Below are 27,130 nucleotides of genomic sequence, written 5' to 3'. Positions count from 1 at the left end.
CCGCTTTTACTTTTATGTGGCATCTCATCATGATGCCACAGCTTTAATCAATAACTTGGAAGATCACAGGCAGTTATGTCCTACAGTTTGATGGTGTGATGGTAGCAGTGCTACGTCCAGTACCGTTGTTATTTCAGGTACGTGCACGTGGTTGGTTCTTTGCAACTTCTTTTTGTCTGCCAGCACTCCTGCGGAAAGAGATCAGTGTTGCTGACCTGCCACCAATGATACTTTTCTGTCAGTTCTTCGATGAATGCTCCCTGCCTAATATCCACAACCTTCATTGCCTCTCTGCGTGCATTGATATACACATATGAAATGAAAATGAAATGAAATATATGTGTCGGATTATCTATATTTCTGATTCTTAGTTTATGACCGGCTTTGGAATGTGTGTCTCATAGAAGAAGGAGGTCATGAAAGGGGATTTTTAATAATAAATGGGTTCAGTGTTCCACCAGTGTTTCCTGACTGGAAAAAGCCCAATGTTTCATTACAGTTCCTCTTTCATCATAAGTGCATTTGGAGGATTATCACCCAGGACTGAATCAGGCCTTTGTACGGCGTCTGGAGGAGAGAGCGTTCTAAAGACTGAACATTTAATTTTAAGGAACCTGCACCTTATTTTTGTTTTTTTTTCTGTCTCCAACTCCACACGTCAAGTTCACATCTGCACTTCATCCAATAAATAAATTCCAATTAAAACAGCTGGGTTTCGTATTAAAATAGTTACACTAGAAAGGCTAGGAGTCTCTAAATATGGTGGTGGCAATTCAAACTCAAGTGTGCAATCGCCAGCAGTTTTACTGCATTAAACTTTTCAATAAACTTCATTTGGCAGCAAAGGGCAGTGGAGTGAACCGCACTATGATTTGGATGCAAGCCTGGCATGCGGAAATATTAGACTTAACAAAAAAGATTAATGTCTGGACATTTCACTTTTATTTCTCAATCAGAAATGCCTGGGCAGTCATAAAATCTTATCCGCCGACTTGTAGCGATGGGAGTGTTTTCGTCGACATGTCATTGTAACAATGTGATTGAGGTTGGAAGGCATTGAGCAGTCTTAGCTGCTAAACCAAGTTGACGTAGCATTCCAAACTTTCCTTCCCAAAAGCTTATCAACTACTGTGAACGCAGGCACGGTTGATTGAGGATGTCTATTCCTGAAGCGCCTTCAACCCTACGTCTAGGCGTCCCACACTCTGATGTGTGAGATATGACACTTGCATCCTTATTGGGCTTGGGAAGGCATCAGCTGAGGAGTGAGCAAGATCACGAGCCACCCACCCACCCACCCAAAAGCTGGCCAAAGCCCCATCATCACCACAGAGAGCTCAATATGTTTTAAATTAATAAAACTTCTTGAGGAGCCTAAAGAAAAGTCCTACTGTTGCTAAAAGGAATATCAGAGAGTACAAATTGTGGTCAATTTGATCTGCGGCTAATACATTGCATTGGTAATCCGACATGCTAATTCCATTGGAATAGCGAGGTGTAAATTCACTCCACTGACTCTTCCCCCATGCCCCCCAAACTGACTCTCTGCATTCTGAAACAAGAAAGCAAGTAACGCTAGAGGAAATTTAATTTTACAGGAACCCCCCTATGAGTATTGACGCAGTTCCACGCACTCCCCTGTCCCAACTTCCAAAGATAGCAATCCAAAGAAAATTCTGGTCTTGTTGCAGGAAATCATTTCCTAACGTTTATTGATATAGAGCAGCAGAGAAAAAAAAATGTTGGTAAGTAAATATCGAAAGGAATATAAAATGTTGAAATCCTGATCCAGAATGGTCACTATGACTTGCTTGGCCCCAAACAGGCAGAAATCAGACTCTAGTTTTTGTTTCAAGCGGCCCCCATTTTAATTCTTGGCAATTTATTAATGTTCCTCGCCTGACTGTATACAGGGTATCTCTTGACTCGCCTGGTGTTCGTCTATAAGGAGGGAGGTAGAAACCCTCGGTGCAACAGCACCTTTTAGAGAAGTTGAAGCAGCCATGTTATTGATGACATTTGGAGAGGTTTTCCAGGCCTCTCCACAAGGAAGAGCTGCACAAGAACAGAAAGCACACTTGAGACTTGGAGGGCAAAATAACATCAAGGCACTTGTTGAACTAAAGCACTGTGAGCATTCACTAACCTGACTGAAGAGCCCCCCACCCCCCGCCAAAAAAAGGTAAAATCCTGCCCTAAAGGGGAAAGAAAGGGATGAAAAGTTAAATGTAGAATGAGAGAATTTGGACAGCCTTTGCATGTAGCCTTTCAGTTAAAGAAGAGCTTCAACAGAAGAAAAGTAGCCATTACAAATTAGAACGGGGGGAGGTAGGAATGAGAAACTACTCGCCTGCCATTTCATCTCATTCCCTGCTTCCTCTACTGAACCACAACTGAAGATCATTTTGTAGCTTCTTGGCCTGGTATCAGTTTTGAATATAATCTTTACCTTTTTTGAGTTTTGATACACTGCTACTCCATGTCTCTGCAGGGTTCATTTCTAACCTCACCAGTCAGAGACAGCATTTGCCGAATGATGAGGACCAGACTGGAGCTGCCAAGGCGCTGATACGCCTCCAGGATACATACCAACTAGACGCAGAGACAATTTCTATGGGAAACCTCCCAGGTATGCAACAAAGGCGATCTTGGGGTTGTGATGTGGTAGTGCCACTGGCTCATGACACGGCAGGTTTTGTGCAGATGGCAGAAAGATCGAGGTAACTTTGCTGGTTTCGCTAAAACTTGGATCAGGGAATATCTGTCTGAATGTATGTTAGTTGTGTGTTGGCAACACCAGAAAATGGCAGGAAACATAATATAAGAACAGTTCTACCTTCTGCTGGGAGAGGTGAAAAGTGTCTGAATAAGGTCAGAGTAAAATACTGCCAAATTGACATTGTACTGAACTACAAGTAATTACGATAAAAATACGAACATGCATACGGAGTAGACAGGCTCCTCGTACCTGCTCTGCCACTTATAATAATAATCTTCATTGGTGTCACAAGTAGGCTTACATTAACATTGCAATTAAGTTACTGTAAAAATCACCTAGTCGCCACACTCTGGCGCCTGTTCGGGTACACTAAGGGAGAATTCAGGATGTCCAATTCACGTAACAATTATGTCTTTCGGGACTTGTGGGAGGAAACCGGAGCACCCGGACAAAACCCACGCAGACACGGGGAGAACGTGCAGACTCCACACAGACAATGACCCTGGCGCTGTGAAGCAACAGTACTAAGCACTTGTGCTCCCGTGCCACCCAACTTGATAAGATCATAGCTGACCTGATTATGGCCTCAACTCTACTGTCTGTCCCCTACCCTTTGATTCCCTTGTCAGTCAAGAATCTATCTAATTCAGCCTTAAAAATATTCAATGATCCTTCCTGCAATACACTCTGTGGAAGAGAATTCCAAAGGTAAATGCCGCTCTGAGAGAAATTGCTCCAAATCTGCATGTTAAATGGGAGAGCCTTTATTTTTGACCCATGTCCCCTAATGCTAGTCACTACCATAAGGGGAAACATCCTTCCAGCATCCACCCTGTCCTTCCCTTAGAGGTTTTCTTTTCTCACTGGAATGTATCTTTTCTGAGTATTCTGAAATACCTCATTAAATGTCTGCCACACTGAACCTAATTCCCCAGTTCACTTTAGCCAACTCTGTCTTCATGCTCTCATAATGACCGTCATTTAAATTTTAGAACACAAACCTTAGACCCATTCCTCTCTCGCTCACACTGAATATGAAATTCTCTGTAATCTCTCTGGTACTTCTGTATTATAATTGACCAACATTATTGTTTTCAGTGATGGTCCACACTCAATGATATTGTATTTACATTGCTTCTTTACCATTGAAAAAACATCCCAAGGTGTGTCACAGAGATGTAAAGAAATTGGGCGGTGAGCCAATGGGGGAGGAAATGTCAAAAGTGTCATGGGAACCTTGGTTTTTAAGAGTTGGGATTTTGAAAAACATATGGAGATGAGGAGTTTGCAGAGAAATTCGAGAGTGCAACCTCGACAGCTAGTTGGCTGTGATGGAACATGGAAAGGGGACTACAAAAGATCTGGCATCAGCAGATCACAATTTGGGGTGGGGTGAGTTTAAGCTTTCATGTGGTTACTAATGAGAGGATTAAAACCATGCAGAACGTTTTGAACACCAGGATAAAAATTTAAAATTTGAAGTTGGGAAACCAGATAGCAAATGCGGTTCGCTTTCTGTCTGAGCAGGGATGTAGTTACATTAGAGGCAGTTCAGAAGAGGTTCACAAAATTGAGATGAGGGGTTTGTCTAATGAAGAGAGATTGAGCAGTTTAGGTCGATACTCTCGAGTTTAGAAGATTGAGAGGAGATCTAATTGAGGTATACAAGATGATAAAGGTATTGACAAAGTTGACGTAGAGCGGATGCTTCCTCTTGTGGGGCAATCTAGAACGAAAGGTCACAGTTCTAAGATAAGGGGTAGCAGATTTAAAATAGAGCTGAGGAGAAATTACTTCTCTCAAAGGGCCGTGAACCTGTGGAGTTCACGACCCAGAGTGCAGTGGATGCCGGGACTTTGAGTAAATTTAAGGAGGAGATGGACAGATTTTTAATTAGTAATGGGTTGAAGGGTTATGGAGAACGGGGAGGAAAGTGGAGTTAAGGCCGAGAGGAGATCAGCCATGATCGTATTAAATGGTGGAGCAGGCTCGAGGGGCTGAATGGCCTAATCCAGCTCCTATTCCTTATGTGACCCAGCCAGGCGAAGACTTGATTCTGTTTCCCATCTCAGGTGTGAAGCATAAAACAACACTCACTGCGGAAGATTGCTACGAGCTGGGCAAAATAGCCTACACAGATACAGATTACTACCACACAGAGTTGTGGATGGAGCAGGCGCTGAAGCAGCTGGACGCCGGCGAGGTATCCACCATTGACAAAATCACCGTATTGGATTACCTGAGCTACGCAGTGTATCAGGAAGGTGATCTGGAGAAGGCATTAGAGCTCACAAAGAGACTGCTGAAACTGGGTAAGGATGTGATGTGAAAGCTACCTTATGCAGGGAACTCCAAAACTACAGATATTAAAGATAAAGGGGCACAATCCTGTTTCAAGTCAGAGTTTAAAGTGAAACCTGATTAAGGATCACCGCTACTTGAAAATCATCTTATGGGAAAAGCTGCATTCGTACATTTAATAAGCAACTTATAATTATAAAATACCCCTTGAAAGAAGTGGCAACTTCACATCTGTATCTTTCATTTCCTTCACAAATGGAATCATGACTAATATGTAAACTAAATGTCTAATACAGAAATTTAACCTTGTGGCCAAAGTAATCTCGCATACCAAACCATTCGAGTATGCTGGAAATGACTCTGGTTGTCACTATGCACTCTAGGTCTCTTTGATCGAACAGATGAATAATACTCTGTCAGACCAGATATTTTGGCATAAAACGACATGTCTGATTCAATAGGAAATAATAGCTGCAACTATGGTGATATGCATCACTGTAAATACACAAGGGGTTAATGTAGATACACTAGGACACTGTAAATACACAAGGGGTTAATGTAGATACACTAGGACACTGTAAATACACATGGGGTTAATGTGAACACACTGCACCTAGCTCGACACTAGAGGGAGCACCAGAGACATTATGACACACAGACATTCAACCAATAGGTCAGTAAGATAGGACACGACCAATGGGCAGTCAAGACACACCCAGAGGTGACACTACCACAAGGGGGCTATCCATATAAAAGGACAGGGCACACATGCTCTTCCTCTTTCCATAGGCGACACTCAGAGAGACAGGAGCAGATCAGGAAAGCATCACTCCCACCGCATGGATTAGAGCAGACTGGTTAATTAGATATAGTTACTATAGTAAGATTAGCAAGAGAGTCGAACTCAAGTAGGAGAATTGTTAACGGTTCAATAAATGTGTTAAAGCTATCTCCAAGTCTGAACCTTCCTTTGTCAGAGTGTACATCAAGGAAGCAGCTTATGCTACGTCAAGAAGCATAACACGACAGCAACAAGAGCCAAACAGGATCAGATACCAAAATTCTAGCTTGCAAAATCGGCTACAAAACAATAGAAGTCTAGAACAGTGACATGATCTCTTTAGTGATCTCTTAAACAATTTGCATCCTTTTTTTTAATAAACATTTTATTGAGGTTTTTTTGGTTTTACAACAACAAAATAAACAATATGCATAAGTCTATAAACGCAGTGCAAAAAGCCATCTCCCTCCCTTACAGGTCCCACCTTTATTAACCCCCTACTCTAAAATAAACTAACTCTTCCCCCCCCCCTCTGCTGACGTTTAATTTTCTGCAAAGAAGTCGACGACCAGTTGCCACCTCCGGGCGGACCTTAACAGTGACCCTCTCAAGACGAACTTGATTTTCTCCAAACAGGGAAAGCTAGCAATGTCCGATAGCCAGGTCTCCGACTTCGGGGGCTTTGAGTCCTTCCAAGCTAATAATATCCGTCTCCGGGCTACCAGGGAAGCAAAGGCCCGAACGTCTGCCTTTTTCTCCTCCTGGATTCCCGGATCTTCCAACACCCCGAAAATCGCCACCTCCGGACTCGGTGCCACCCTTGTTTTTAACACCGTGGACATGACGTCTGCAAACCCCTGCCAGAATCCCCTGAGCTTTGGGCATGTCCAAAACATGTGGACATGGTTCGCTGGCCCGCCTGCACACCTTGCACACCTATCTTCTACACCAAAGAACCTGCTCATCCGGGCCACTGTCATGTGAGCCCGGTGAACGACCTTGAACTGTATCAGGCTGAGCCTGGCGCATGTTGTGAACGCGTTGACTCTATTCAATGTCTCCGCCCACAGACCAACCTCTATCTCTCCTAACTCCTCCCACTTGCGTTTCAGCTCCTCAGTATACGTGTCCTCTGACCCCATGAGCTCCATATAGATGTCAGAGACCTCCCCTTCTGCCACCCACACTCTGGAAACTACCCTATCCTGAATCTCCCTTGGTGGTAGGAGCGGGAAGGTTGAAACCTGTCTACGTAGGAAATCCCGCAACTGCAGGTACCTAAATTTGTTTCCCCTCACCAATCCAAATTTCTCCTCCAGCTCCCTCAAGCAAGGAAAGCTCCCTTCTATAAACATATCCCCCATCCTCTCAATTCCTGCCTTCTGCCATCTCTGAAACCCCCCGTTCAACCTTCCCGGTGGTTATTGCAGATTGGAGACCAGACTGATGCTCCCTCCACTCCCACATGCTTCCTCCATTGCCCCCAGACTCTCAGGGCCTTCACCACCACGGGGCTGGTGGAGTACTGTGCTGGCGGGAACGGCAGAGGCGCCGTTATCAACGCCCCCAAACTGGTGCCCTTACATGAGGCCGCCTCCATACGCTCCCATGCCGACCCTCAACCCACTTCTTTATCATGGCTATATTCGCCGCCCAATAATAGTTACTGAAGTTTGGTAGCGCCAGCCTGCCCTCCCACCGGCTCTGCTCAATCATCCCCTTTTTTACTCGCGAGGTCTTGCCCGCCCATACAAAGCCCATGATAACTTTGTTAACCACGGAATAAAGATGGGGAGACATTGGAACGCAAACAGGAATCTCGGAAGGACCGTCATCTTCACCGTCTGGACCCTCCCAGCTAGTGACAATGGGAGCGCATCCCACCTCCGGAAATCGTCCTTCATTTGGTCCACCAGACGGGCCAGATTAAGTTTGTGCAACCATTCCCATTCCCATTCCACTTGGATGCCTAGATACCAAAAACATCCCCCTACCACTCTAAACGGCAGTTCCCCCAGTCGCCTCTCCTGTCCCCTCGCCTGGATCGCAAACATCTCACTTTTCCCCATATTTAGTTTGTACCCCGAAAACCAGCCAAATTCCCCCAGAATCCTCATGATTTCTTCCATCCCCCTCCACTGGGTCCGATACATACAGGAGCAGGTTGGCTGCGTAAAGTGAGACTCTTTGTAGGTCAACCCCGTGCGGGGCATGGTCTGAGACTGTGATCACCGAGTACCCCGTGTCCGTCCCCCCCGTCAGAAGAGCCCTGCTCAGAATAAAGAAATTGATCCGGGAGTACACTTTATGCACGTGTGAGTAGAAGGAGAATTCCTTTACTCTTGGCTGCCCAAACCTCCATGGGTCAATCCCCCCCACCCCCCTCCCCCATCTGCTCCATGAACCCTTTTAGCTCCTTAGCCATTGCTGGCACCCTGCCCGTTTTTGAGCTTGACCGGTCTAACCCAGGGTCAATAACTGTATTGAAGTCCCCTCCCATGACCAGTTTATGTGAATCCAGGTCCGGTATCTTCCCCAGCATCCTCTTTATAAACTCCACATCGTCTCAGTGTGGCACGTATATATTTCCTAGTACCACCTGCACACCCTCCAATTTCCCACTGATAATGTACCGGCCTCCCCCATCCGAAACTATTCTTCCCGCTTCAAACACCACTCGCTTGTTGATCAGGATCGCGACCCCTCTGGTCTTCGAGTCCAGTCCCGAGTGAAAAACCTGTCCAACCCAAGCTTTCCTTAACCTAATCTGGTCAGCTACTCTAAGGTGCGTCTCCTGCAGCATTACCACGTCCGCCTTCAGTCCTCTCAAATGCGTGAACACGCGTGCCCTCTTGACCGGTCCATTGTGCCCTCTTACATTCCAGGTGATCAGTCTAGTTGGGGGGCTCATCGCCGCCGCCACCCCCCCCCCCCCCCCCCCCCCCGATCAGCCATCCCCCCTCTTGGGCCAGTCGTCAGCCCGCGCCTCACGCCTCCACCGGCCCGCCCCCAGGCAGCCTCCGCCCCCGACCTCCTCACTGTCCCTCAGCAAAAGTCCCTCCCTCGTCAGCAAAACATTTAACAATTTGCGTCCTTGATGGAGCATTTTTACATCGCAAATTCACGAGTGTCCTCCAATTATCTGCACTGGAGGACAGCTAAAAGTGATCATGTCTTTTAGGTGAACTGATACAGTAATGGTTGTCAGAGACTGACTGAAGTTTATCCCATTCTTTGTTGGGTTTGCAATCCAAAACGATTGCCTAAATCTGGCTTTACAGCTTGGGCGAAGATCTCATTATTGACCGTTTCTAGCAGCATGTGAATTTTGCATCTAGCATTTAAGCGGTCGCTTTAGATAGAGGTAACTTGTCTACCCTTTCAAAGTGGTATCAGCATGAGACAGCTAATGTGTATTTCATCGACAGAGGTAAGCCATGCCCACCAGTTTTAAAATTTCAATGCTATTAATAACACATGCACCCAGATGAAAATACTTAAAAATTGAGGGCGGAACAGTGGCACAGCGGTTAGTTAGCACTGCTGTCGCACAGCGCCAGAGACCCAGGTTCAATACCGGGATTGGGTGACTGTGTGGAGTTTGCACATTCTCCCCGTTTCTGTGTGGGATTGCTCCGGGTGCTCTGGTTTAAGATGTGCAGGTTAGGTGGATTGGCCATGCTAAATTGCGCCTTGGTGGAGGTACGGGGACAGGGTGGGGGAGTGGGTCTTGGCAGGGTGCTTTTTCAGAGGGCCGGGGCAGTCTCGATGGACTGAAAGGCCTCCTCCTGCACTGTAGGGACACTATGGATATATTTTTTATTATTTTTATAGGATGTGGGTGTCACTGACAAGGTCAACATTTGTTGCTCATCCCTAACTGCCCTTGAACTGAGTGGTTTCCAGGCCATTTCAGAGGCAGGTAAGAGTTAACCACATTAGTCTGGACTCACATGTAGGCCAGACTGGGTAAGGGTTGCTAAGATTTGAAACGAGACACATGTTTGATGTGTGTGCCATTCAATGCAAAAGGACAACAGGAGTCTGTAAAAGAATGCAATGCTGGATGCAAATACCCAGAAGAATTAAGGAATTAATTGCATGAATCATTTGATTTATTGACATATTGAATGACTTAAAAATGGATGGGGCAAGGTAAAATGCTCAAATCAATATCCCTGTTAGATGTATAACTGAGAGATGGTATTAGGTAAGGACAAACTTGGTCTGTGACTAAATGTCCCCCTCGATGGTTAAAGAACCTCCAACATGCTCTGACAAAGTTGATACATGTAGAAGGGCTACTTTAGACAAGGTCCTGGATGGTGGCCAACACCAATAAGAACGGTAGCTTGGTCTTAACTTATTTGAATAGGGTGGGTTTGAGACATACATGGAACCACCCACTCCTAAAGTTCTAATGTCTGAACCTTTATCCTGAAGTTCTTACTTAAACACACACACACACATTCTCACTCACACACGCATGCAGGGTGGGAGTGAAATTGCAGCAATTATTAGACAGTGCAGCTTAAATTCATCCATCAAAGTTGTATTTAACTTTGCGTTGGCAGCAGGTTAAGATTTGGGTGTAAGCTCTTACACTGACCTCTTGCAGATCCTGAGCACCAGCGGGCAAATGGAAACCTGAGATATTTCGAGTATATGATGGCTGACCAGAAAAAAGAAAAGTCAAACGTAGTCCAGAAGACAGATGAAAACAAATCGGGGGATGTGTCAAAGACAAAGAGAGAGCGCCCAAAGGATTACCTACCAGAGAGGCAGAAATATGAAAAGCTGTGCCGGGGAGAAGGTATCAAATTGGTAGGTGAATTATTTGAATGAGGAGGGTTCCTGGATGTTTGAGGATTTGCAGTATTTGTGTTTTGCTTCTTCGTTGTGCAAAATGTGTGATATGGTGTGAAGAAGCTAAATAAATGAGGAAGATGATAGATTATTCTTGTGATTTCTACACAATGAGGAAATAAAATGTAAGAAGGGCCATTTTCAGCTGTGGCGAAGGCGGAACTCTCACCTGAGTCAGCAGGTTGTGTTCAAGCCTCATTCCCAAGACTCGAGCTCATAATTCCTGCTGGCCTGTCAGTGACGTGCTGAAGGAATGCCACCTTGCAGATGGAACGTTAAAACTCAGGTTCCGCCTGCACTCTCAAGCAGCAAGTAAAAGATCCCAGAGAACTCCCCTGATGTGATCTGGCCAAGATTTATCCTTCAACCAACAACACCAAAAAAACGATTCTCTGGTAGTTTTGAAATGAAATGAAAATCGCTTATTGTCACAAGGAGGCTTCAAATGAAGTTACTGTGAAAAGCCCCCTAGTCGCCACATTCCGGCGCCTGTTCGGGGAGGCTGGTACGGGAATTGAACCCGCGTTGCTGGTCTTGGTCTACTTTACAAGCCAGCTAATTAGCCCACTGTGCTAAACCACATTGTTTTATCACATTGCTGTTTGTGGGATCTTGCTTTGTGCAAATTGGCTGCTGCGTTTTGCTCCATTGCAACAGTGGCAAGGCTTCAAAAGTGCATCATCGGCTGTGAAGCACTTGAGGCCGTGGGACGTGCTGATGCAGTGAAAGATGCTACACAAATGAAAATCGTTCTTTCCATTATTTTCGAAAGCAGAGCATGTGTATTGCAGAACTTTCTGCAAATTGTGCCCCCGTTGCCAAGCTGTAAGAAGGAAGAATTGGCCATGAATCAGATTACTTTTTGTTATCCAGTGACATATGGGCATTGGATGAGAACCAGGCAGGGCTCAGCTGTGTTACTGCCCACAGTTGAATAGGCTGTTGACTTGCCGACTAGACTCGGATGAAGAATGGTCATTTGGGCAAAGCAGCAGTAGACTGCTGGGCCAAGGGGGGAAACAAATTTGCTGCAAAGCGTTTAGTTCAGGTCACTGCTTAGTGCCTTGGCTGAGTCAGCAGCGCCAAGCTTCCGCAGGAGTAGCACTCGACTGTGTGACATTACTGATTTAGCTTTTATTTTTGGAGAGTTGTTCTCCAATGTAGATAGCACCGGTTGTAATCCTCAAGGCCCATAACTTCTGATCTCCAGGAGATGCACTCAAGGGGTAGCCCAAAGATGCACTAGGGGTCCCCTCCTCAGAAGTCCCTGAATAAGGATCGCATGATAATTATCCAGGAAGTTCAAGCTTCCACTGGGCAATTTTCCTGCACTGGGAGCCAGCTGATTCTGTGATTTGAATCACAGTCTTTCAATGGCTCAGATTGTCTACAGGAATCGTTACCCTGGAAGAGTTAGAAGAATGGAAACCACTTCTAACTTCTGGGTGACAATAGGACTGACCTTCGCCACAGTCAACCCCCATCAAGTACCCTCTCCAACCCCCAAATACCCTCCCAATCCCAAGGAACCCCCCCCCCCCCCGACTATTCTCCCTTCACCCCCACCCCCCCGATCATCACCTCCCCTCCTCTCGAATACCTTCAACAATCTGTCTACCCCCCCACTGACCAAACCTGCAACCTGATACCTCCAACTACTCCCCCCCCCCCCGTGCGCCTTATTCCTACCCTCTTACACCCCCCCCCCCTCCCCCCATGCGCCTTATTCCTACCCTCTTACATATATAGCTTCTCCTGACTAGACGTTTAAAATTACCTACTTTTCGGCAGCTAATGCCGCGAAAAAGGGACAGGTTTTTATTTCCCGCTTCGGGAAATACAGTGAAATACACTTACCTGGGAGGTCAGGCGACACAGGTGAGGCTGTATTTCAGGGGAAACAGCTAGGATTGGAGCGACAAAACAACTGTGATTGTGGCCCCAAGAACGGATCGGCATCCTAATGTTTTCGTATTTGATGCAAAATTTGCATGACCTTGTCCTTCCTCCCCTGTCTGTTTACCACAGGTTACTGGCACAAAATAGTTCTGTATTTATCGCTAATGGTCACCATACTTCAAAATTAAATTGAGGTATCAAGCACTTTTGAGACCTTTCAAGGAATGTGGTGTGGCACGGTACAATTGCATGTCTTCTTCTGTTTCCATGCAGACTCCACGAAGGCAGAAGAGACTCTTTTGCCGTTATTCAGATGCAAACAGAAGTCCTTTGTACCTTCTGAAACCTGTGAAGCAGCAGGATGAATGGGACAAACCTCGAATTATCCGCTTCATTGATATAATCTCTGACCAGGAAATTGAGCGAGTGAAAGAGTTAGCGAAGCCCAGGGTAAGCCATAACCTCATTCTGGGGTGTATTTTGTGTGTTGGTTCACGGGCTCTGTGGCGGAATGAGGATTACAGGCTTGGATGATCTGCCCTTCAATGAAACCTACCTTGTGCTATTTTTCACTTCCTCCTCCCGCATCATTTGCCCTGCTCCTCACAACCAGGTGAAGTTGAGCCTTGGCCACTTCTGAAAGTGAACCTGAAAGCATTATATCAAGGCCGCTCTGAACTACCCACATGGGTGCAGGGCATATGAGCAACATTGATTCGAGACCTGGGTGCTGCCCTGCCTTCTTGGACAGAGGTGCGTATTGTACAGGGAAACCTGAGAAGGAGAGGCGGCGGTTTGTGCTGTGATGGGCAACGTTTTGCTGTGCCCTCGCCTGGTGTGGCTCAGGACCCCCCCCCCACTCTGGCACCGCAGTCTCTGCTGCATTTTCTGCCAAGGGGGACAGTGGGCTGAGACGGTGCACAATTTGCTGGCCTCTTGTTTTCCCCGGACCCTCCCGTTGGCCAGCTGAGCTTCTCATTTCTGTTCGCCTCTTGCAATGCCCTCCCAAGCAGTCAGCCTCCGGACATCACTGCTCATGTCACACCCTGGCAGCTGGGAAATTTTAATTTAGCTAATTCCAGATCTTGATTAAAAGGTCGGTATCAGTAATGGTGACTGAGAAACTATCAGATTATCATAAAGGCCCATTTGGTTCACTATTGCCTTTTAGGAAAGGAAATCTGCCATTCTTACCCGGTCTGGACTACAAATATTTGTTTAAAGCAAGGTGCAAACTTACAGCTATGCCATGCAAATACAAAAGTATAGCTGCACCTCAATTTTAAAGTGCCAGAAAGAGACAACCATAACCAAAAGGATAGCCAGAGAACCCTACACATGAAAGGGCCACTAAACTAACGCAGTTACTCATTCATAAACCACATGATTACTGTCAACCAGATCAGAGCTGAATTAAACCAGTTCTTCTTGGTTGGGGAGGGGTCCAGGCTGCATGTGACTCCAGACCCTCAGCAATGTAGTTGCCTCTTGATTTCCCTCTGAAATTACCTAACGAGCCCTCTCAGTTGACTTCAAGTAAGTGGCTCACCACAACCTTCTCTAGAGCAATGAGGGACAGGCAGTGAGGGCGGCATGGTGGCACAGTGGCTAGCACTGCTTCCTCACAGAACAGAGACCCGGTTCGATTCCAACCTCGAGTGACTGCCTGTGTGGCGTTTGCACATTCTCCCCGTGTCTGCGTGGGTTTCCTCCGTGTGCTCCAGTCTCCTCCCACAGCCCAAAGATGTGCAGGTTAGGTGGATTGGCCATGATAGATTGCACCTCAGTGTCCAAAGTTGTGCATATTAGGTGGGGTTACGGGAATAGGGCGAGGGAGTGGGCCTAGGTAGGGTGCTCTTTCAGAAGGTCTATGCAGACTCGATGGGCCGAATGGCCTCCTTCTGCACCGTAGGGCTTCTACGACACCCTTCCCATGAATTTAAAAAAACAAACATTTTGTACTGTAAATCTTAGGTCATTAAGAATTTGATTTGGACTGCCTTGTTGTGCCAAGAGGCAGAGAAAATACTTGACAACACAGCACTTAGTCAAAAGAATTTGAAATGTGTTCACAAATCGTATTTGATATATGTCAGCTTCATTTGATGACCAACCATAAAATCACACTTTACGTTGTAATTAATTACCATAATAAATGTTAGTGCACACACACATTGTAAACTAATGGCCATATTGAAAAACTTCTAAACCAATCACTATTAATGTCTTATGAGAAGTCCAGTGTTCTGATTGATCGTCAAGCTCCAAACTGGCTTCCCAAAAATGTCAGTTCTGAATGATTGTTGCAGCCGCCACTAACTGCACGCACACAAGCCAGCGAGTGTGAAGGAATGACCCAAGGGTGCTCGTCCCAGAGTAACGGACTTGTGTGTTTTTATTTGTCCCCACTGGAAGGATTCTGATTGATCCTGTTCTACATCCAGTCAAGTTGGTAATAATCTTTCTGTTTTTCTGATTGGTTGGCTTCACAGCTGAGACGAGCCACCATTTCTAACCCAATAACTGGAGTGCTGGAGACAGCTCATTACAGAATAAGCAAAAGGTAAGCGAGAGCTGTGTAGGCTCCTCTTCACAAGGAAGCTGCTGCATCTGGTTCAAACCACGCATGTTTGGAAACTGGCACCCACCGACATATAATTGCGGGATGGTGGTCAACAAGAGCAGGGCTGAACTGCCAACATGTTGATGAAATGCAAAACATGCGGTTGGAACTTGTGGTTCTATTATATGCAAGCAGCTTAAACAGATAACAATCACTCATTATTTCCCCCCTCCATCTTCACCTTGAGTCGAATGAAACCAACCTTTAAAAGTGAAAGGACATTGAATTGGGACTCAGCCCCCAGTGTGCTACTTGCTCATTCTTCCCTCTCTCTCTCTCTCCCATATCCTGACCAATCCGAGGCTTCCAGAATTCCACTAACAAGTGGTGATCTGGCTGTTCCAGGATTAAATCTGTCCTTTCTCTCCCTGTAGCTGAAGCGTGCCACAGTGCATGACCCTCTGACTGGCCAGTTGACTGTTGCTACTTACAGAGTCTCCAAAAGGTAAGGGGAAGTTCCGAGGTTTACTTTCGCAGTTCATCGACCTGAGATAGGCCTCCAGCGCATACATGGATGTTGTGAGCAACTTCAGAACCTCTGCGACTTATGGCGGGGATTTTCTTTGTCCAGCTACTTAAGGCCGGTTAAACCTCATAGTAACCGCATCCAATGCCAGGAAATAACAACGGTTTTCAGAACCGCACATGTGTGAGGGCAGGACAGGGTGCAAGATGGGGTTTCAATAAAGGCAAATTAGAATTAGAGAAGCGAAAACTATTGCTCGTTCAGTGTGTTGACATTTTAAATCCATTCTGAGAACTAGTTTTCCAATGGGATTCTCTTCTCACCTTCATATCTTAACTGCAATAATATTGTTTCTCCAATAGTGCCACTTGCTGTGTTTGCGCAGTGAGGTAACTCCACATTTGTAAACAATATTGGTATAAATCATGCATCTCTGCTCTCTTATTTAATCCAGTGTGCTTTTCTATTATTTTTATTTCTTGTAATTTATTACCTTTTTAATAAATGATACTTACAATCTGCATTCAAATGTGAATATCAGTACATTGATACAAGATTCTCTTTTTTCCTCTGTTGCCCTTACTGACATGGCGGGCGAGATTCTCCGGACCCAGGAATACGGACCCAGGAAGTGTAGAAGATTGTAGTTTAGTCGGGCAGCATGGTCGGCACGGGCTTGGAGGGCCGAAGGGCCTGTTCCTGTGCTGTACATTTCTTTGTTCTATTTCTTTGACCCCCCGCCGGGTTGGAGAATTGCCTGGGGCTGGCGCGAATCCCGCCCCCGCCGGTTGCTGAATTCTCCAGCACCGGATATTCGGCGGGGGCGGGAATCGCGCCGGTTGGCGGGCCCCCCCCACCGCGATTCTCCGGCCCGGATGGGCCGAGGTCCCGCTGCTAAAATGCCTGTCCCGCCGGCGTAGATTAAACCACCTACCTTACCGGCGGCGTGGGCGGGCTCCGGGGTCCTGGGGGGGGGCGCGGGGCGATCTGGCCCCGGGGGGTGCCCCCACGGTGGCCTGGCCCGTGATCGAGGCCCACCGATCCGCGGGCGGGCCTGTGCTGTGGGGGCACTCATTTCCTTCCGCCTTCGCCACGGTCTCCACCATGGCGGAGGCGGATGAGACTCCCTCCACTGCGCATGTGCGGGAAGGCCGTCAGCGGCCGCTAATGCTCCCGCGCATGCGCTGCCCGGAGATGTCATTTCCGTGCCAGCTGGCGGGGCACCAAAGGCCTTTTCCGCCAGCTGGCGGGGCGGAAATTAGTCCGGCGCGGGCCTAGCCCCTTAAGGTTGGGGCTCGGCCCCCCAAGATGCGGAGCATTCTGCACCTTTGGGGCGGCACGATGCCCGACTGATTTGCGCCGTTTTGGGCGCCAGTCGGCGGACATCGCGCCGATACCGGAGAATTTTGCCCGTCGTGTTCAATTGTGCCCTATAATGTGCATCTCACTCACAACATACGTGGCTCTTTTGCACTATGTTACAAGGAAGGCACAATGTAGTGCATTATCAAAATGTTTAATTTTGTACGGTGCTAATTTTGAGTGTTCTTTTACACCTCAAGCTTTACATTGATTTGAATGCTTTTTTTTTGCTTATTATAGCTGTTAACAGTCTCTTTAAAATGCTCATTTGCTCGGAACAGAACGAATGCTGTAAGTGCACAAGAAACAGTAGCAGGAGTAAAATATATTGCCCGCCGAGCCTGCTGCACCATTCAATTGATCTTGGGCTTCATCCCTTTCCTGCTGACTCCTTGCACGTGTAGTCCAATTTGAGTGGAGAATTATTAACGTGGTAGCTTGAGAAATTGGAGCAATAGTGACATTGTCTAAGTTGAGTTTCTCTCACCAAAATCACTCCTGTTGGATCGGCTGAATATACATTTAAACAAATTATTAACAGTCTTTAAAGTGCCTGGGTTTTTTTTTTCTATCGAGAGGAATAAGATTATTAATAGCAGGAATAGACAACACAGTCCCTCAAATCTTCTCTGCCATTCAATTAGATCATGGCTGAATTTTACATTAATTCTATTATCTCCTCCCCTTCTCCTCACCCTATCTCCATAATCCCTTGATTCCCTTAATTGCCAAAAATCTATCGCGCTGTCTTGAATATACTCCATTACTGAGCATCCACAGCCACACTAGAGAATTCTAAAGATTCATAACCCTTTGAATGAAGAAATTTCTCTTCAACTTAGCAGAAAATAATGCTCAGACGAACGGGTTAGGCCAGTGACCTCTCGTTCTAGACTCTGCACCCAGGGGAAAGAACCTCGCAACACCCACGCTGGAATATTTTACATTTCCAGGAAACGTCTCATTATTTTAAACGCCAGAGAATAAACGTCCGTTCTACTTAATATCCCCTCACATGACCGCCTTCTCACCCCAGGAATACATTACAAAGGGGGTCGTCATACTAAATGTATCTAAAACCATGACTAGACCGCCGTTGGAATGTGTGCCTTTCTCGTCTCTCTACAAAAAGTATTGCGAAGAAAGTGCAGAAAGGATTCACAAGCACGATACCAATATTAAGAGGATCGAACTTACAAGATAGATTGAGCAGGTTGGAAATCTCTTTTCTCTTGAAAAGATCAAATTACCAGGAGACATGGAAAAGGCTTTTAAAAATACGATCAGATTTCTGTCTGTCAAGAATTGGGTGCCACAAGCACAGTACCTCCAGTGATCACTTGTGTTGCTGCACAGTAAAGCTTTCTGCTGTGATAGGTTTTCTGGTTGGCTGACAGTCTTTCAGAGCTAAGTACAGTGGATCCCTTGGTGTGTATCTATAATATCGTATACAATATAGTATATCTATTAGTTATACAAAACCCTGGTTAGACCTCACTTGGAGTCACAGTGAGCAGTTTTGGGCACCACACCTTAGGAAGGATGTTTTGACGTTGGAGGGAGTGCACTATAGATTTACAAAAACGATACCTGGATTACAGGGGTTGAGTTACGAGGAGAGATTACTCAAAGTAGACCAGTGTTCGCTCAAATTTAGACAGTTACGGGTGATCTAATCGAAATATTCACATTATTAACAGGGAAAGACAGGGTAGATAAAGATGAACTATTTCCACTGGTTGGAGATTCTAAAACTAGGGGGCATTTTAAAAAAAAAAATGTTTTTTTAAACACAATTTATTCAGACTTGTATCAAAGTAGGTTACAGCAAATAAACACCCCGGGAAACAGTCTTCCCAACAATCAACTATACAGTTTGTACAGATTTTCCTCCTTTTTCAGCGTCTTCCCCCCCCCCCCCCCCCCCGCGCAACGAACAGCTCCTCAAACACGGTCACAAACATCCCCCACCTTTTCTCAAACTCCCCTGCTGAGCCCCTTAACTCATACTTTATCTTCTCTAACCGCAGGAAGTCGTACAGGTCACCCAACCATGCTGCTACCCCCGGTGACGATGCCGACCTCCACTCCAGCAAAATTCGTCGCCGTGCAATCAGAGAGGCGAAGGCCAAGACATCGGCCTTCCTCCTCTCCATGAGCTGCGGCTTCTCTGAAACCCCAAATATCGCCACCAAAGGGTCCGGGTCCACTCCCTCCTCCACTATCCTGGCTAAGACCGCGAACACACCCGCCCAGTATCTTCCCAATTTTTCACAACCCCAAAACATGTGCGCATGATTCACTGGCCCTGGCCCACACCTCTCACACTCATCTGCTACCCCCTGAAAGAACCCACTCATTCTCGCCCAAGTCGTATGCACCCTGTGCACCATCTTGAACTGTATCAGGCTCATCCTTGCACAAGAGGAGGTCCTGTTTACCCTTCGCAGTGCCTCACTCCATCCTGAATTGATCTCCATTCCCAACTCCACTTCCTATTTCTCCTTGATCTTCACTACCCGCTCGCCTCCCTGCTCCCCCAGCCACTTGTATATATCCCCAATTCTTCCCTCCCCTTCAACATCCAGAAGCAGCAGTCGCTCCAGCAGGGTGTATCCCGGCAATCTAGGGAACCCCTTCCAGACCTTTCGTGCAAAGTCCCTAATCTGTAGATACCTGAACTCACTACCCCTCGGCAGCTCTACCCTCTCCCTTAGCTCCTCCAGACTAGCGAACCCTTCCTCCAAATACAAATCCCTCACCTTGACCAGCCCCACTTCCCTCCACTTCCTGTATACACTATCCATCCCCCGGCTCAAACCCTTGATTCCCGCACAGCGGCGTTAGCACCGACATCCCTTCCGCCCTAAAATGCCTCCTCAACTGATTCCATATCTTCACCGTGAACTGCACCACTGGGCTCCCTGAATACCTACTCAGAGCCATTGGCAATGCTGCCGTCACCATAGCCCTCAAACTAGACCCTTTACAAGATTCCTCCTCCATCCTAACACACTCTGCCCCTTCTTAAAACTAGGGGGCACAGTCGAAAACTTAGGGCTAGACCATTCAGGAGAGATGTTAGGAAGAACTTCTTCACTCAAAGCGTGGGAGAGGTTTGGCGCTCTCTCCCACAAATAGCAGTTGAAGCTGGATAAGTTGTTAATTTTAAATCTAAGACAGATATACTTTTGTTAAGCAAAGATATTACGGGATATGGGCCAAAGGCAGATGTATCAGAGGTGAGTACAGTGGATCCTTCGGAGTGTATCAGTCTTTGCGGGCAGCTCTCACTCGCACAAACTAGATTGAAAACCACTGTTTTAGGGTGCAAGGTTTTCCACAGATGTTCTTCATTGCACTCCGAAAATGGAGAAAGAGTGGGGGAGCCATTGCTGTTCTTTGAATCTTCACCCCGTGCCAAACCCTGCCAAGGCAAAAGGGTGAAGGCAGTCTAACAAAATCTGTGACTTCAATAATAATGATAATCGCTTTTTGTCACAAGTTGGCTTCAATGAAGTTACTGTGAATCGCCACATTCCAGCACCTGTTCGGGGAGGCCGGGACAGGAACTGAACCTGCGCTGCTGGCATTGTTCTGCATTGCAAGCCAGTTCTTTAGCCTACTGTGCTAAGCTGAAATTAGTTACCTCCTGTTGCAGCTAATCATAGGACTAGAGCAACTGTGGCAATAGTTGCTGAATTTCATATGTATCGGAATAAAATGGCCAGCTTCCTTCTTTTCTCTTTTAATTCCTTAAGTTTGCAACAAGCAAAGGGCAGCACGGTGGCACAGTTTTTAGCATTGCTGCCTACGGCGCTGAGGACCCGGGTTCGAATCCCGGCCCTGGGTCACTGTCTGTGTGGAGTTTGCACGTTCTCCCCGCGTTTGCGTGGGTTTCACCCCCCACAACCCAAAAGATGTGCAGGCTAGGTGGATTGGCCACGCTAAATTGCCCCTTAATTGGAAAAAATAATTGGGTACTCTAAATTTATTTAAAAAAAGAAAGTTTGCAACAAGCTTCTACACAACAGCTCCATGAAGTACAGATCAGACTTGTAAAAGCAGAGCTTGTCTTTTGCAACTGGGAAATGTGGAAAACCTCTGTGGTTTCCTATTTTCATTGCAGGCCAGTAGGAATAGCATGCTCTGAAATTACAGGGTGCGGAATCTGCTCAGGGAAGAGTCAGGTCTAAAAATAACATTTATAACCAAGTAAACAAAATAGTTCATTGAAGATGTTTAACTTAGAGCAGTGATGTGAGCAATTTTTATTGCCATTCTCTCTTTTCCTGGTGTCTTGTGACGAGATATGTAACTTTATGTATTACCAGGTACACTTTCTCAAGGCCAGCTCTCTAAAAACCAGTGTAGTCCAAAAAAGCACATTTTTAGAATGTGCCATGCATAACTATTTTTTATATTTTACTCAATTACAATGAACTTACCTGGACAATTTGGTTAGGCACTGCTTGGTGTTGGACTTGTTATCCCTTTTGCCGCTTGCATGTCGGTCTATTCATGTGCTTCAAGTGACCCTTGACCCCACCTGACCCAGATTGGCCAGCAAAATCCGGCACAGCCTCTGTCCCGGGGCTGCCGGTTTTGAGAGAATGGACCTATACCAAAGTGGAAGTCCCGCATTCCTTCGCGTCGGTCTTTTATTTATCACAATGTCCCTTCTTGGTCTCTTCTGCAGTCTGGATTCCTGTTCAAACATGTCCACTCCCATTTGTTCAAGAAGGCAAATGCTTGAATTTTTACGGCACCTTTTATGCCATCGGGGCATCTCAAAGCACTTCAGGGCCAATAGGCTACTTTGAAGTGTGCCCACTGTCATGATGTGGGCAACACGGCGGCGCATCAGGAGTAAACTGGACCTCATCCTAAACTCTGCTGACCGTGCCTGACCTCACAAAGTCCCATTCGCCTATAGGGACATCATAGAAACAGAAGAAGACCATTTATCTCTTCTCCCCCCCCCCCCCCCCCCCCCACCGCCCAACCAGTTCACCATTCAGTGAGATCACCCACCTTTACCTAAATAATATTTCATATATTTTTGTGAACAGAATTCTATCATTAATCAAGGTTCTTGGTCTGGCAGTTTCCTCAATTTTAAAATTCTTCTTATTGATCCCAAATTCCTTTTGATTCCCATCTCCCTATCTTTGTAACCTCCTCCAGTCCTACAGCCCTCTCGATATCTTTAATTCTGGCCTCTTCTACCTGCCAAATTTTAATCACACTATGGGCTGCTTGGGTCCAACATCCTAAATCTCTCTGCCTCTCTCCCTGTAAAATATAGCTTAAAATCTACCCCTTTGTTCACCTGTGCTAATATCTGCTTATGTGCCTCGGTGTCAAATTTGGTTTGACAACCCTGCTGTGAAAATCCTTGGGGCATTTTACTATGTTAAAGGTGCTTTATAAATGCAAGTCGTCATTTAATGTGAGTGGTTTTGGGATAAGCGTTACTGACAAACTCAATTTGAATTCAAAAAGTCATAATTAAATTCAATCCACGGCCTTTGGACTTATTTATATTAAATACAGCTGTCTGTGCCCTTAGTCTTTACTTTTCATTACCTCCATTAATGATGCCATTATTAAATTTTCATATGATTTGAAAGTGTCTGCAAGGGCTGGCAATAAGGAACAGATTAAGAACTTCAGGGTGATGTAAAGAAACTCAGTCAGTGCACTTATAAATAGCAGATGCCACTTAATATGGCGGAATGCTGTGTTAATGCACATGTTGCCAAGCATGCCTGCCCCACACATGCAGCTATTCTGAACAGGGCAGTGAAAAGGTGGCACTAGGCAGAATTAACTGCTTCTTCTTCATTATATGTGCAGGCAAGATTTGCCCCACCAAGCTGGCAATATGAAAGCATGGCTTCGAAGGGACTTTTATCAAGTGCGTTCCTCGTAATATGTTCCAAGGTTGGGGCTGCCCAATTCTACTTCTGAAAAGGACACTAGGCTCTGAATGCAAATCCCAAAGACTCCAGTTAGAATCAAAAAGTTCCATGTGATTAAAAAAACAAAATTTGCTTAATCACTCATAACAAAGAGGTTGCTCTAGTCGTCCACATCAAAGAAAAATAACTTTCTATCTAAATTTGCAGTAATTCATCCGTGCTTTAGCGTGACAGAAATGACAAAAGTTCACCCACAGCTACTTTTAGCATCAGATCCCAGAATAAATCCATCTGTCAAATTACTGTATTAACACACAGAATGTAACAAATGACTGTTGAGTTAATTCAAAGAGCGTATCTCTGGTCAGCTTTTGGATGATTATGAATTACTTCAGTTGCAGTCTCTGTTTGAGGCCCTTTGATTAGAATACTGCCTTGTAATTACCCAGTTGTCCATTACCCAGGGGAGGTCTTGCGGTGTAGTGAGTGGGTGGTGACCCTGCATCTGAGTCAGAAGCTCCGGGTTCAAGTCAAATGCACCTTGATGGTCAGGGAAGGTGTGTTCATAACGCGGTTCATTTATCAACTTGTAAATCATTCCAACACACATAATGGCAGACAGTAAGAGATCAGGAGAACCCTAGTCAGCCATGTTATGGAAAGAAAGTTGGTGTCTCCACCATTACTATCCATAGCTCCAGTGTACAACATGTATATGAATGTGCATGTTGCCACAGCACCTCAGACCCCCTGAATGATTGGCAATCCGCCATCACCCATTATTATCCTTTCTAAAAGACCACACCACCGTCAGGCTCACTAAAGCTTTAGCATTGACTGTTACATCTTGTCTCACTGGGCATACTGATCCTCAATAGTGCATTAGCTCCCGAATGAAGTGGGAATTCCTGGCTGTTCTTCCCCCTAACCACATTTACCTGGTAACACATGAGTGTAGGCTCCACCCCCTTACTGCCAATTAATGGCCTGCTTCGTAACAGCAGAGAGCTGCTGCAACTAGATAGAGACCATTTTCTGGTGGCTTTACCAGTAAGAGTTCAGCAGAACCCCTGCTGATTAGAGCCTTTACTTTTTGTTCAGATTGCTTGACCTGCCTCATTCTGTCCCTCCACTTAAGTGCTTGCATGCAATTAATCTGGTTGAAGCCATGATATTACTATGGAGGAAGGTGAGGAAGTAGACCCCAAGAACTATCTCCACTGCTACAGGGATTGTATAAAGTGTTAGTGAGGCCACACCTGGAGTATTGTGTTCAATTTTGGTCTCCTTATCTGAGAAAGGACGTACTGGCGCTGGAGGGTGGGCAGAGGAGATTCACTATTAATCCCAGAGTTGAAGGGGTTGGATTACGAGGAGAGGTTGAGTAGACTGGGACTGTACTCGTTGGAATTTAGAAGGATGCGGGGGGGATCTTATAGAAGCGTATAAAATTATGAAAGGAATAGATAGGATAGATGCAGGCAGGTTGTTTCCACTGGCGGGTGAAAGCAGAACTAGGGGGCATAGCCTCAAAATAAGGGGAAGTAGATTTAGGACTGAGTTTAGGAGGAACTTCTTCACCCAAAGGGTTGTGAATCTATGGAATTCCTTGCCCAGTGAAGCAGTTGAGGCTCCTTCATTAAATGTTTTTAAGATAAAGATAGTTTTTTGATTAATAAAGGGATTAAAGGTTATGGTGTTCGGGCCGGAAAGTGGAGCTGAGTCCAAAAAAGACCAGCCATGATCTCATTGAATGGCGAAGCAGGCTCGAGGGACCAGATGGCTTACTCCGGCTCCTAGTTTTTATGTTCTTATGAATCCATGCTGTTGGCATTATCCTGCACCACCATCTAGTCAACTAAGAAAACCAACCCCTAGACTGTGACTTTGGACAGGCCAGATGGAGAGACCTGACTAACCGCAACACTGATTGGATGCACAGATTTCAGAATTTGTTTTTTTGCAAATGTAAACAAAATGATCAATCAATGAGACTTTTTGAATCGAAAGTGATTTCCCTAAACCTTCCTTCCCCCTTCAACAGTTATGAGTGGAGAAGATCAGAGACAGCTTTTCCTGTAAACACCCATTGTAAGAAACAATCTGCTATATGCATTTCCTTCCCTCTGGCTATGTTAATTTTGCTTGTTTTCCCTCCTCCTGACATAGTTTTCAATCAATTTTGTGTGCCAGCATTTGCTTTTGCCTTGTGACATAAGTTATCCTCGGGGCTATTTGTGATACTTGATGCTCCATGCTCTACAAGGAGGTCCTGATGTGGATTTATCTATCAATAAGTCAGTGGATCTTTACAAAGTGAGTGAGAAATAAAAGTGAATTTAGGTCGATGTTGGCGAGCAACATTTAGGACGATGTTGACTAATCTTTGTAACCTCGATTGCCAGGCTAATAGCCTCACACACAGTTTGGACACACAAGTACTGTTTTGATGGAGATGTTAACGTATCCTTCATGAGTTAACACTAAAAGTAGCAAAATGGTTTCATAGAAAGATAGTTTTGGGACACCAATGGTGCCTTGTGTGATCTCTTTTACTGTAGCAAATAAACCACTAACTTGACTCCTTTCCTGCCATCGGCAGTCAGATATTTTAAATAAGGCAAGTTTGACGTTGCAGTGCAATCCTTGACAAAATGTTTAGTGCAACGAATTTCGGTTTGCACTGCCTCTGACCTCCCCGTTTCTGAATCCAGCCCCCAGATTTTCACCACACTGAACTCTTCCAATGTCAATTGAAAATGGGATGAAGTAACTATTTATTTATATTGGCACATGCTTCACTGTACAGAATCCAGACATTTCCGATGGTCGTCTTGAAAATATTTTATCCTCAGCTGTCCAGTTGCCTACTTAAGACCAGTTCACAACTAACATCTGGTACCTCTTAAGTTCCTTTTAGAAATATCTTTTTAGACCATCTTTGCCTTTAATTTCTTAATGTAATCAAGGTATTTAATGCTGCCTGTCTTTGGTTCGCATTATTTGTGCTAGGACTAGCAGTAATAGAGCCTGCTTCCACAATCCTAGTTCAGAGCCATTAATGCAAAATGTCCATGTGAAATGAACATGTTCTGTTATATTTTTTTAAAAGGCAAATTTTGTTGGGCTGATCTTGGTCTTGCCCACCTATTGGGGAAACAGGCAGGGGCCTGGGCTCCATGGTTCCCACAGGCAGGATTAAATCCAGGCCATAGTGTCTAAAAGGCATGCATGGTCATTGTGCTGGTAAAAGTTGCATATTTTCTCAGTTGAGTTAATAGTTTCCATTGAATTGTAAAGGAAGGAATTCCACATTCCTCCACCTCGAAATGTCTCGAAACATTTCACAGCACTGTTAAATAATAGTCACTGTTGTAATTTGGAAACCACAGGAGTCAGTTTCCCCACAGCAACGTCTGTCGCACAGCAGTGCGATAGATGATCAAATAATCTGTTTTTCGTGTTGATTGATAGATACGTATTCACCAAGAGACTGGGTGAGCACCCCTGTTCTTGTTTGAGTGTAGGGCTTTTCGATCTTTGATATCCATCTCTAAGGCTAGAGAGGGCCTTGATTCAATATCTCGTTCAACATCACTACATTTCCTCAGTGCTTTACTCATGTGCTAACTTAGATTATTACTGCTCAAGTCTTTGTTGTGGGTTCGAGGCCTCAGATTTCTGACTCAGAAGCAGGAATGCTACCCCTGTGCCAAGGTTGACGCCTAGGATATAATTTTGTAATTGAGCTAACAACCAAAGGCAGCTTCATTGAGCAGAAGTAGAGAGTAACTTAATTGCATCTGGATTGTAGTTATAGGCAAGTATTTTGCATGGAATTTTTTTTTTAAAACTGCATTTGAACATTCTTTTAAGCAGTTTCCATTATTCTTGCACATGGCTGGAAAATGAACATGCCGTTGCTTGAATTTTGATGCATTCTGTGAAATTGACTGGGATGCAGCAACTTCACTGCTAAACAATATTGACGAAGAACAATCAATTCTTCATTGACGTTGACGAGGAATTGTAATATTTTGTAAAATCATTTTGCTTGGGCGCAGTGGTACCTCAGAGGGGTGATTGCTGTAAGTGCCTGGTCTATTTTGGACACTACAGTTCAAGACCACCTGGCTCGCCCTGCAGCATTGCCAGGTTGTTCTTGGAATATTGGCTGAATCGTATCTGT

The 27,130-nt window shown here is 45.4% G+C and overlaps 1 protein-coding gene across 3 annotated transcripts in view; it reads left to right on the top strand.

Annotated features, from left to right (window-relative positions):
• p4ha1b (prolyl 4-hydroxylase, alpha polypeptide I b) overlaps positions 1 to 27,130 on the top strand; it is a 112,029-nt gene that overhangs the window by 56,422 nt on the left and 28,477 nt on the right. For 2 of the 3 annotated variants that reach the window (XM_072491474.1, XM_072491475.1), the window contains exons 5-9: positions 2,492 to 2,629; positions 4,792 to 5,031; positions 10,420 to 10,625; positions 12,840 to 13,016; positions 15,059 to 15,129. In XM_072491474.1, the coding sequence (XP_072347575.1) occupies positions 2,492 to 2,629; positions 4,792 to 5,031; positions 10,420 to 10,625; positions 12,840 to 13,016; positions 15,059 to 15,129 (832 nt within the window). Of the gene's footprint in view, positions 1 to 2,491; positions 2,630 to 4,791; positions 5,032 to 10,419; positions 10,626 to 12,839; positions 13,017 to 15,058; positions 15,130 to 15,563; positions 15,635 to 27,130 lie in introns of all 3 variants that reach the window. The other variant, XM_072491476.1, reaches the window with a different exon arrangement.

Source organism: Scyliorhinus torazame, chromosome 28 (assembly GCF_047496885.1).
Source record: "Scyliorhinus torazame isolate Kashiwa2021f chromosome 28, sScyTor2.1, whole genome shotgun sequence".
NCBI lineage: Eukaryota > Metazoa > Chordata > Chondrichthyes > Carcharhiniformes > Scyliorhinidae > Scyliorhinus > Scyliorhinus torazame.
Note: the sequence above shows the minus strand (reverse complement) of the source record. Positions and strands in the feature narration are given on the sequence as shown.